General features: G+C 57.8%; 5 protein-coding genes across 5 annotated transcripts; all 5 read right to left on the bottom strand.

Moving 5' to 3' along the window:
- Nucleotides 1–337: 337 nt before the first annotated feature.
- On the bottom strand, nt 338–2200 carry DQ04_04271040 (hypothetical protein; the record flags this gene model as incomplete). Its single annotated transcript, XM_009313462.1, has 1 exon — nt 338–2200. The coding sequence occupies one exon, from the start codon at nt 2198–2200 to the stop codon at nt 338–340; it is 1863 nt and encodes a 620-aa protein (XP_009311737.1).
- Nucleotides 2201–2914: 714 nt separating this feature from the next.
- DQ04_04271030 (hypothetical protein) lies at nt 2915–4867 on the bottom strand (the record flags this gene model as incomplete). Its single annotated transcript, XM_009313461.1, has 1 exon — nt 2915–4867. The coding sequence occupies one exon, from the start codon at nt 4865–4867 to the stop codon at nt 2915–2917; it is 1953 nt and encodes a 650-aa protein (XP_009311736.1).
- Nucleotides 4868–5619: 752 nt separating this feature from the next.
- On the bottom strand, nt 5620–7812 carry DQ04_04271020 (hypothetical protein; the record flags this gene model as incomplete). The annotated part of the gene is made up of 1 exon (XM_009313460.1): nt 5620–7812. One exon carries the CDS (start codon nt 7810–7812, stop codon nt 5620–5622), a length of 2193 nt encoding a protein of 730 aa, XP_009311735.1.
- A 247-nt stretch (nt 7813–8059) lies between these two features.
- Nucleotides 8060–9976, bottom strand: DQ04_04271010 (hypothetical protein; the record flags this gene model as incomplete). The annotated part of the gene is made up of 1 exon (XM_009313459.1): nt 8060–9976. One exon carries the CDS (start codon nt 9974–9976, stop codon nt 8060–8062), a length of 1917 nt encoding a protein of 638 aa, XP_009311734.1.
- A 210-nt stretch (nt 9977–10186) lies between these two features.
- On the bottom strand, nt 10187–11482 carry DQ04_04271000 (hypothetical protein; the record flags this gene model as incomplete). Its single annotated transcript, XM_009313458.1, has 1 exon — nt 10187–11482. One exon carries the CDS (start codon nt 11480–11482, stop codon nt 10187–10189), a length of 1296 nt encoding a protein of 431 aa, XP_009311733.1.
- Between the last annotated feature and the right edge of the window lie 487 nt (nt 11483–11969).

Raw genomic sequence — 11969 nt, 5'->3', positions numbered from 1 at the left:
GCAGCAGCAGCAGCAGCAGCAGCAGCCTGTCATGTTCTTCTGCCGCGCGATGCACGCCCAGCGCCGTTGTGTTTACCCGACCAGCAAAACGCCACACCGAGAGCGTCGCACGTAATCGACAAAGAGAGGGAGGAATCGACGAAGGAGGACCGCCGCTTACGGATGAGTCAGCCGCCCAACAGCTAGCAGGTACAACAAGAACAATCAATGCAAAAGACAAGCAACCAACACATCAGAGATATCGCAAACAAACAAACGAAGAACACCACCACAGCGACCCCTGCGCCTCGAGTTCCCACCGCGGCACACACACACACCTACATACAAGAACACACTGTCATACATTCTTCTTGGCGGCGTCCTTTGCTTCAGCGCCCGACTGCTTCGCCTTCGATGACTTCACGCGTCGCCACGGCGCACTTACCGACGAGCCCGGCACTAACGTCGACGAGGCGCCCGACGAAACAAAACTTGCGGTCTCGTCATTTATCATCTCGATATCGAGTGGCCGCACGCCCGCACCATTGACGTCTGTTGCTTCTACTGCCGCCAACGAGAAGATCTGGCGCGTGTCGGTGACCGTAAAGGGCGGCATGGAATTTAGCCGGCAACGCTCGTCGATGCTGGAGGAGCCAGCGGTGTTGAGGTCCGTCACCGGCGAGTCCCGGTCCGACGAGTTGGGCGAGTAGCTAAAGCACGGCAGTGGGAAGTCCTCCATCGATGGCAGCAGCATGTCTTCGAAGAGCTTCACCTTCACCACGTTCGTCATGACAACGCTCATGTCGGGCATCAGCTTCAGCACAGCGTTCAGCAGGCCGTCATGGGAGGCGACCTCCTGTGTGAACTCCAGCCGCAGCTGCGGGAGCCGCGAGCTGCCGACCCAAATCTTGCCTGTCGGCGGCGGCCCGACGCTGAGCCGCATCCGGTTCGACAGCTCGAGCATCTTCACTTTGAAGATGATGTCCGGCACCCGCACGCCGCGGTATGTAATGGAGAAGCGGAGGCTCAGCTGCAGCCCGCCGCGGTAGAGAAGATCAAAATCAAACTCAAGTTCACCGTTCGGTGATACGCTCGGCTCACTCACGTCGTGAATCAGCGGAATCTCGTCGCCGAGCTCTAATCGATCGAGCAAAATTTCCCCTTGCATGTGTTTTGGGAGCTTGCTTGACACCTTGCGCAGCTTGCGGCGCAGTTTGCCTACGAAGAGATCCTGTAGTCCGCTGGTGCGGGTGTTCTCGAAGAAGAGGCGGGCCATGACGAGGTTAAACACGTCAATTTGCGGTAGGCGTTTGATGAACCCACGCCACTCCTCCGATTGTGGAGTAGTCTGGAGGAGGTTGAGCCAGCGCTCCAGCTCGCGCCTGGTTGGCAGCTTGAACAGCACAGCCGTCCACGTGCCGAAGTCGTCGTGGTCTCTCTCATCAGAAAAGCTATGTTCAGCTTCACCATGATTCGCACCAGCAATGGCCACATCGGCACCGTCGCTGTTGCTGTAGTCGATGACGTTAGTGCTGCCCTCCCCCATCGCATAACCCTGGCGGTGAATGGCGTCGTGATGCTTGTTCCTCCTGCTGTTGCCGTGACCATGGCGGTGATGGCGTAGTGTACCGAAGCGGCGTTCTTCCTTCAGTTGATATTCCTTTTCCTCCAACCGCCGTTGTTGCTCATATTGCCGCTGGTGCTGGCGTGCCAACTCCGCCACTGGGTCCTGCAGAAAGAGTGGGAGACCCTCTTTGCGGCGCAGCACAAGGCACTTCCCCCGCACCGGTGCGTGCCGTGTCATGCCCGTGTGGCGGTGGTACTTGGACACCTTCTCCGACGAGCTGGCGACCGTGACGGTGTTGATCTTTCCAATCAAATACTCCCGTGCCGTGTCCGGGTGCTCCTCCCCGCCCGCCGTGCTGTCGCTGTCGACGCGGTACACGTAAATGGTTCTGCCGTAGAGAACGGCACGGACAGGAATGGTGTGCCCCACAATGTTGTTGTCGAAGCACGCCATCGAGCATACCGCCTGCACCTTCGACTGGAGTGCCCCGTCACTTGCGGCGGCGGTCTCTTTGTACTGCAGCGCCTTTTCCTCCCTGCGCCGCACAGTGCTCTGCAGCAATTCCTCAATCTTGAGGAAGACAAAGGCGAAAACGAAGAGCGTTGTCACCGCACCACCGATGGCGCCGCACAGGAATGGAAGCAGAAGCGGCATTTTTGTTTCCTCTGCAGAGCCCTCCAGAAGCCTTTTGTTTCGTAAATATATATATATATGTATATATATATATATTTGTGTTTTGTTTTGATTTCGTGCTTTGGTCGCTTACTTTTGCTCTGTTCGCAGATGCAATACGCTGCTACGTGCGCCAACGTATTGTACCCTCCCCCCTTTATTCCCAGCCCCCTACTGCAGATGGAAAGGCGGGAGGAGAGTGCACAAGGCGCAGCATTGCCTTCAGTCAGTCCGAAGGCCCAAGCATGCAGGCGGGACAAAACAGAAAGGGGGAAGGAGATTCCTCAACAGAGCCAATAAGCGCCACGTCGAGCACCTGTATGGGTATGTATATATATATATATATACATACTCGTACAGAAGCAGTAACTACTTCTTTTGTATGTCCACACTCTGTTATCTTTTTTTTTTGTTCTTGTGGATTCATTGCTTGTTTGGCTGTTGTTGTTGTTGTTGTTTTTTCTTCACTCTTTCGTAACGAAACTAAGTCATGGGTACACAAATGCGCACCCTTCTTCCCTGGATACAACAGAGTTATTACCGCCGCACTGCAGCACCAGGAGCACCGTGGCCGCCACAGGCATTGCCATCACGCACAAAAACACACACGACTCACAAGTTGTAGCGGGCATCTCCAGAAAAAGACCACAAGGGTAATGTAAGAACCTCAGCATTAAGGGAAATGGCTTGTCCTCCTCAACTATTCCTGGTCTTCACCTTCGGATCAGCACCCGCTTGGGCTGGCAGGCCAGAGGCACACCTGACAGGAAGCCGCATAATCTCACGGGCCTTTACCTTTATTTGGGATCGCCGTGCATCCTCTGAATTTGGCGGCAATGTGGAAGAAACACGTGGAGATTTGTTTGCACTACAGGATGGGTTCTCTCCGGTCACCCTTGAGCTGCTCAATGTACCGGACTCGTCCAAGCATCTCAAGCTGCTTTCCACTGTGAGTGAGGCTGGGCTTGGATGGGGACTGTTGCTATAGGTACTGCTGTTCACCGCTAGAGTTGCTGCATCAGCAGCTGCAGCTACCACAGGGCTTGCTCCTGTTGCTGCCGATGGTTGAGTGGCCCGCAGTACGTCGCCACTAACGCGACTACGCGCTGCTGCGTTTTGCCTATCGAACCGCGTGTTCCATGACTTTTTCCCCGCCTTGGATGGGGAGCCCTGCGGCGTTTTCTCCACGTTGGGCAGCGGGAAGTCGTCCATCACCGGCAGCACCATGTCTTGGATGAGGTAGAGCTTGATGAGGTTTGTTGCGATATTGCTGAGGTCCGGCAGGGAGGTGAGGATGAGGTGCAGCAGCCCTCTGCCGGACTCGATGCCCTGGTGCACCTCCACCCGCACGTCGGGCGGAGCGAGGCCGCCGAGCCAAAACGTCTTGCTGGGCGGCGGCCCCACGCTCATGTGTATACGCGCGGCGAGACGCACTATCTTCACCGAGATGACGACGTGTGGGATACGGATACCGCGGTAGGTGAGGTTGAGCAGCAGGCTCAGGATCGCCCCGCCACGGTACAGCAAGTCGAATTCAAAGCCCATTTCCCCCTTCTCTGTCACTGTTGGTGCGGTCACGTTGCTGAATATGGGCACCTCCTCGCCCAAGACAAAGTCCTTCACGATAATCTCCCCCTCGATCTCCCGCGGGAATTTTGTGACGCTCAGCTTGTGGAGCTTCGCCTGTATCTTGCTGCGGATGAAGTTCGCAAGGGCAGTCGTGCGGAGGTTTTGGAATAGGAGCCGCGTGAGAAAGAGGTTGAAGGCGTCGGGTGTGGTGAGTGTCTGCAGGTACGCGCGCCAGTGCGCCGCCTCACGTGGGCCCTCGAGGAGATTCAACCACCGCTCCTGCTCCCGCGCGTGGTAGAACTTCAGCACCATTGTGTGCCGCGTCACCGAGCTGCCCTCGCTCTCGCACGGCGCCACGGACCCCGCAGAGGTGTTCCTGTCGCTTTTCTTCTTGCTGCTGCCGTTGCTGCGACTGCCGCTTCCGCTGCCCGAGAGGGGCACCGCTGCCTTCTTCCCCTCGCCGCCCCCGCCTGCGTCAGAGTCTTCGAACAGCGGGCCGTCATCGTTGGCGCTGATGAGCAGCACGTGCCCGTGGAGCGCACCCGTGTGTGATGTTCGGCGGCTGCTCGACTCAATAAACATCGTGCGCACCGAAACGCGCCCCGTCTTCACACGCCCCCGCAGCCGCTCAAACGTGATGACGCGGTCGTGGCTGCCGACGCTCTGCGACGCCCCCACCTCATACACCATCAGGAAGCTGTCGAACAGCACCAAGCGGATGTCCTGCGCCACGGAAGCCGCATCACTGTCGCCATACCACGCCATCTGGCACACAGAGGTGAGCCGCACCGGTGAGACGCCAGACCCACCAGGCTGCTGCTGCTGCTGCGGATGCTCCCGCTCGAAGAAATCCACGGTGCTCACTGACACGTCGCCAATGATGCTGTTGCGGTAACTCGCTCGGGAGAATGTGATGGGGACAATATCGCGGCCGGTCAATTTCTTGTACAGGTAGAGCAGCACCGAGTTGCAGATCGACGCGATGCGCGCGAGGTTGTCAGATCCGTAAAGGTAGAACACCGGCACCGCCACGGCGCCGAGAATCCAGCCGTAAAAAAAGAAGATAAGTTCGTCCAGCATCGTTCGAGGATTTGTTTCCGACTATGCATAACAAGCAACAAGGAAGCAAGAGCAAAGGAGCTCCCGATAGGTCGAGGATGGAGAAGTGATGTTAATCGCAATAAGAATGATGATGATGATGATACTAATAAAAGCGGGCACAGACACACACACACACACACCGCTTCGTGATGCACCACCTCTAGCCCCTGCTCTACTATCACGCTTTTGCTTTGGTCGATGATACCGCCACCACCACTACCACCACCACCACCACCACCACTAGCGCTATCACGCCTACTACGACTACTAACCCCACTAGAACTACTACAAATGTGGCTGCAACAACAAGGGGAAAGGAGTGGGGGGAGGAGGGCGACAGCGGCGGAAGCCACAGCAACCACAACAACAGCAACAACGCAAGGAGAGATGGTACAATTTGAAGCCTCCACGGTTGTCCCTTGTGTTTGTTCATTTCTTGACGTAGCGCGAGCAACTGTGTGTATGTGTACATGACTTAACTACCCGTGCACAGCGCATCGCCATCCTATGTTTGCTCTCCCTCAGAACCCCCATTACGCCAATCGAATTCACGATAAAAGAAGAACCCTTATCTCGTTTCACACACACACACAGACATACAGACACACAGAAAGAATGCGGATAACTCATCTGCAGCGACCAAATAAAAAAAAAACAAGCAATTGCACACATGTGTATATACAAGCCCGCACACACATGCGGGGTGCAGTTGCCACGCGTCCTCTGCTCCACTACTCCTTGCGAAGTGCGGTGCTCCCCTCCGCAAGGCAGCTCATCATGTCGTGCAGGTGCCAATACCACTCCCGCTGCCGCTGCTTGGACGCAAGGCGTATGGTGCCGTCGTGGGAGCCGCACAATTCCCCGACGCCGCGCAGCAGCAGCGGGTAGCGGCCCTCCATGCATGCAAGGAAGTTGCGCCGCAGCAGCCGCATCTGCACGGCAACCTCCCGCTGCAGCACAGCCTCCGCATCGCGCAGACGGCGTATGTACACCGTATCTATTGGGAGTCGCCGTGTCTTTTGGAAGTACGTTCGGCGCATAGCGCTCCCCAGTGTCGGTGATGGACTTGTTGTTGCTGTTGCCGTCGTCGTCGTCGTCGCCATCATATTCGCTCCCATTGTCGTTGCTGCAGCCCATGCCGCCTCATCCTCCGCAGCCTCGCTTTCACCGAAGTCAAACGGTGGGGCGTCTTCAGCCGAGACCGTTGTGGGTGGCTTGTTGCTTTCCATCAGGTGGGGCATGCTTGTCAGCAGCGGGTAGAACTGCAGGCATTCCGGCAGCACCTCGGGAGGCTCGTCCATGACACTGATAGGTCCTTTTCCTCCCGTTGCTGTCGATGCTGATTCTGATGTTTTTTCTCTTCTTGATTTAATAGTCTGTGGTTGGAACAGCGCCTGCATAGAGGGGTCCTGCGAGAGATCCGCCATCTCCTGCGTCATCACGAGCAAGTAATTGCGCCCGTGAATCACAAACGGATAACTGCCGCTGAGGCGCTTCCGCCACGCCTGGACGCCCATCACAACCGCAACAGAGACCTTTTGCAGTCTCTGCAACAAGTACAGAATGCCACGCTTGTAGTAGCGCCGCTCCGCCGCCAGCCCGTGTGTCTGCCGCAAGGCGGCACTCCGCCGAGGGGGCGCAGAATTAGGGGCCTCCTTCTGCCGGTGGAAATGGTGAGTTTTCGGTCGACGTGATGTTCCTTTTACCGCTCTGGTGGTCTTCCAAGGGCGCATCGACGCACTGCGCGAGGAGCCCGCCACCGCAGCCTTGCAGCCATGGCTGCTACCGCTACTGCTGGAGGTGCTACGGCTGCCATGGCCGCTGCTGGGACTCACGCCGACACCCAAGTCCTCCGCTGCCATCGCCAGGAATGAACGCAGCTTCGACATTATCTCCTCGCGTCGTTCAGCAGCTGCGAGTACGGCCAACGTCGCCGCCTCGTGCTCGGCAAGGACCTGACGCAGCTGTACAATGTCTGCAACGGCTGCCTTGTGGCACGCCGTAGTTGCCACGTTGCTCTTGGTAGTGGTGTTATCCTTGGCGATGTTGGCCGGCGGTGTACAACCCTCTGCTGACGGTTTAGACGCACTTCGGGCGCTCCCTCTCCCACTGTGGTGAGGCACGCACCCCCCGTCCGTCTTGCACTCGCCGCCTGAGCCATTCCCGTCTGTGGCTGCGCCCACCAGCTGCTTGTAGGCCGAGGCGTACCATGCGGCGTGCCGCGAGTGTGGAACATACGGCACATCGAGAGGGGTCGTGTGAACCCCAGAAGCGGGCGCAGCGGCAGTGCATCTGGTCTTCTCAGCGTGGTCGACTGGCGTGGCAGCCGAGCCATGCGTAACGGGTCGCGATTGCACTGGTGAAGTGCTCTTCGATGAGCCGCCCCTCTTGTGGTTCGACTTTTTCTGAGCACGCGACGAGGTGGTGCCTTTGCTGCCGGTACGCGTCGTTTCTGTTCCCTCTTTTGGCGGTGATGCAGCTGTTGTCTTTGGCCGACCACGCTCCACGACCGCAACGACGTACTTCTCAATCGCGGCAACATCGAAGGGGGGAAGGCAACAGCGCTCCATTTGTAGGCGCACCTCAGTCGCAATGCCACGCAATGCCGACAGTTCACGCTGCCGCAGGAACTCCTCTATAAAGACATTCTGCCGATGCTGTTGTTGTTCTGCTGCCGTCGGTGGGCTCCGCGCTGCGAGGAGGCCCACCCTCTTCTGCTCCCCCTCCGCATCCTCCCAGCTTGAGTCTGCCTCGTTATAGCTGTCCTCCTCGACTCCACTGCTGCTATAACTGTTCGCAGAGGTGAGTGCACACAGCGCCTCTCGATTGAGCTCGCTTGGCTTTTCACGCCCCAAACGTCCCTCAGCAACCTGATTGGTGCTTTCTGATAGATTGGAGATGTTACTCGCTCCAGATGCACGCATGAGTTTCGTGTGGGTGTGGGTGACTGTTTGGATGGGTATATAACTATACTTATATAGATATATATACGAACTACGTTCCTTGGTAATACTTCTACCAAAGCAACCGCAACAATTGAGAAAAGGAGAGCACACAGTACAGATAAATACTCCATTCCACCAAAATATGTGCTAATAACAGTCTGCATCCTCCCCCGCGACACTACAGGGGGCTTCGCACAGCACGCACGTGAAGGAGAAGGCACTCGCATCAGAAAAAAAGCACACCCTCATTAGCCTGCAGACAGCGTGTACGATGGGCGAGGACCAACCACACACGGCGACACGCCGCCTTAATCAGTGCATGCGGCAGAATCAACCCAATTTTTGACGGCAGTCTTGGCAGCAGGAGTTTGCTGTAGATGACCTCGCCTACCCGCTTCGTCTCCTCTTCAGCGTTCGCTCCCGTAGTGACGGCCGCAATGACGGGCTCCTCCGCCTTCACAGCGATGTCCCCGCCGTCCGCTTTCTTAGACATGTTGCATGCAAACACGGTGATACGCTCAAGGCGTTCAATGGTCTGCCGATGCATGCGGCAGTGCAGTGGCTGGTGTCTCGGAGAGAAGATGAACTCCTTCGCGAGACCCTGATGGTAAAAGCCGGACCCCTGGTCAATGTAGATGAGCCGCGGCGTGCTCTTCGACGGCTGCTCGTGCCGACGCCCCGCTCTCGCTGTGTGGCACCGCAACTTAGGCTCACATGCAGCAAGGGCAAAGGAGTTGTGGCCGCGCCACCTGTCCTCGTTGCCAATGATCGCATCAAAGGCGAGCTGGCTCCAGTGCTCACGGGCCACAAGGTGCCACATCGCTATCAGAGAGTTTCGCCCACTTCCCCCACTATTATTGCCGGCCCTCTCAGTCTTGATGTCAACCTTCCCGGTGTCATTGCCCTTGTCGTTGGTGATGATGCTCGGCTCATCACGCCCAGCCGTGGAGGGATATTTCCTTTCAGCATTCGCAAATGTCGTGGTCTCTGCCGCATCCACGTCCCACATCCACAGTTGCACTGACGCCAATATGCAGTTGGGCTTCTGTGCGTCAAGCACCGCCGCCAGTCTCACGTCGGGGCATGTTGACGTGATCAGCTTACCGTGCTTGGTGGCGAGGACCGCCTCCTCAACCCAGTGGACGTAGAACGCACCAAGCGTCGCAGCGGCTGCTTTAATGTACGCAACGGGAATCGGCACCCATGCTGTTGGAGGCACACGCCGGAAGCCGAGTGTGCGATCCATGTGAAACGCCACCGTCTCACTCAGCGGTTCTAATGTGAAGCGCGTCTGTGAGAGCTTCACCACCGCCGTAATGTTGCCGTGCCGCAGCGACAGTAGCATCTTGATGGTGCGGCCCGACGAGAGCAAGCTTGACATGGGCTTCAGCGCCACCCAGTTGGCGGGGTTTCGGAGGTACGCCAGGCACGCGAAGTCCTTACTCGGGGTGTAGTCCGCATCCGTCGGGTCACAGAACTCTACAGTGCCAGCATTCCACTTCAGTGCAGTGTACGTCGCCATGTCATGCTCGGGGAGACGCGCCTCTTGCTCGTAGTACATCTGCAGCTCTGCAGATGGGTGGGGCAGCGAGCCTGGCTCCCAGGTGGTGTTCTTGCTGGGGAGTGTGGGCAGCAGGACGCCATGGTGGGCGTAGCTGTGGATGTTTTGGAACGACCCAGCGCCCTGTGACACCGGTTCGACAGGCTGCTGCAACAACTCATCGTACTTCGCACACGCCAGCGACAAGTTCATGTCGTCGAAACNAGCGCCCTGTGACACCGGTTCGACAGGCTGCTGCAACAACTCATCGTACTTCGCACACGCCAGCGACAAGTTCATGTCGTCGAAACCAGCAGGGAACTGACTGAGCTGTGGGGGCGCCTGTATGAAGCTGTCGAACCGCCGTCCCATCGGGGACTGCGCAGACGGTGCCCCCGTCTCACGCCGTTCCTTATTTTCCACACCCTCCGAAAACCCTGGCGGGGATCGAGCTGCCTCGGTGGGTGGGTGCCCATCGTCTGCATCTGCCGCACCTGCAACAGGACGATGTTGCCATGTTGTGATGTGTGCGATGGCGAAATTCAGCAGCGTTAGAAGCAACAGGAGGAAGAGGAGCCGCGGGTTGACGAATCGCCGCCACATTGTAGCACGACGCCCTAATCGTGAGAGGCCACGCGGCAGCAATCTCAGCCCCATGCAGCTCCAGGCCAATAAAAAGAAAAAAAAAGAAATCGAAAAAGGGGGAGAACACAGATAGCGGCGTTAAAAGATGAGTGAGAGAAGAGAGGACATGGGGCTGGCGAATATATATATATATATATATATATGTGTGTGTATAGTCTGCACTGCCCCTCAGAAGTCAAGCAAACGCCGCAGCCGTTCATTCTCCGCGCGCAGATCGCGCAGTGCACTCATCTTCCGCCGCACCACCCGCTCCGCCACCTCGAGGCTGCGGGTGAGGTCGTTGCGCAGCACGGCGAACTCTGCGTGTCCCTCGTGGAGTTCGCGCTCCGCCATCAGCACGCGGTGCGCCAGCTCGTCTGCGGTCCGCTGCATCGTCTGGATGGCCTGCGCGGCGGAAACAAGTTGCTGCTGCTCCGCATTAGGCGAGGGCGAGGCGGCGACAGGGGAAGCGGGAGAGTTCCGGCGTGGGGAGGCCTCTCTCCGGTGCGCGCCGCAACTGGTCGGCCTCGCTGAATGGTCTTCACGCTGCATCAGCGCACTTTGCTGCGCATCCGCCGTTCTCGTTGGCGTTTCAGACATCTGTGTATCATTGTCCCAAACATCTGCATCTCGCACAATGTCCTTCCGCGAAAAGGCCCCCTCGTCTTGCCCCAGCAGCGGCTTCTCCGCTCTGGTGTCGGGGCTGGCAGGCGATAACTTGTGTGCGGACCCTCCCGTCATCATGAGAGAGTCTTGAACTGACGCAACACGCTCGTTTTGGTGTTGCGGTTGTGGTGGGACTAGACCACCGGTTTCTGCAACTCCTGATGGATATTCTGTCTTTCCTTGTCGCGGGTGGCGACGACTCCCAATGGCAGGAAACACCTCCTGCAGAACAAGCAGATGCCCGCCCTGAATCGACTGCTGTTGCTGCTGCTGCTGGTGGTGGTGATGACTCTGGCGCCAGCCCGTGCCATTGAATGACGGCCTAGTCCACGCTGGTGGGGAGTCACCGGGCGCTGACCAATGCATCGCTGTTGGTAAGCGTGATGCACCTGGTGTTCGTGGCTCTGCTAATCCGCGTGGATCCCGTGGTGACTGCAGTTCGCTCGACATATGTGGCGGCACTGTTAGTGGATGTGGCAGCGCCAGCCAGTTGCTCTCTGGTGCGACAAGTGGGGGGACAGTGTCCTCCACCACTCCTCCTGCCACTGCAGCAGTGTAGGTGGCCGCCGCAGGGCGTTGATGGGTCGTGCCCACACCATCCCACTGCACCTCCACCGCTCCCGCACCACGAGTCCAGGCATCGCCACCACGGCTGCCGTAGTTGTTATTTTGGTTTGTCCTTTGTCTGTCATCGCCGCTAGCAGCCGCGGTCTGCAAGGTGCCCTCCTCTGCGAGAAGCGTCTCCCACCCAAGTGTGCGCAGCGGCCGCTGCGTCGACGGCGGCTCTGAGACCGGGGCGTCATTGTCGAGAAACGGCATTTCTCGAAGGCGCTCCTCGCCCCTTATTGCCGTCGCTAGCCACGTATCTATCCCCCTGTCTCTTACAAGGTGTCCCCCGCTCGTCACTCACGCTGCTATTGTTGTTGTTGTTGTTGTGCAAGGATGCACATTAGTTAAACCAAGAAGGGAACGAAGACGGCACAAGCTCGGTGTCCAGAACCGCAGCAGTCGTCATAGCAGGAGCAACAGCAGTCATAATAGCAGCAACAGCAGTGGTGCCAGCGGAAGCGTGACGACCGAGAAATACAGACAATAAGAGGGTGAGGCACACACCTTGTATGCGTGTGCGTATGCGCGTGTGAGCGGTGGTGCCGGCACGCGTGTCTCGCCTAACGGGTGGCAGATGCGGCAGCGGGGCGGGGGATGCCGCCAACGCCCCCCGTGCGCCGGCGACGAGCCCAAAACAAAAACAAAAAACGGGGTGGGAAGAAATTTAAACAAGAAAACAAGGAGAGAGGGGGGGGGG

This window comes from Trypanosoma grayi, assembly GCF_000691245.1.
Source record: "Trypanosoma grayi strain ANR4 Tgr_427_V1, whole genome shotgun sequence".
Taxonomy (NCBI): Eukaryota; Euglenozoa; class Kinetoplastea; order Trypanosomatida; family Trypanosomatidae; genus Trypanosoma; species Trypanosoma grayi.
Note: the sequence above shows the minus strand (reverse complement) of the source record. Positions and strands in the feature narration are given on the sequence as shown.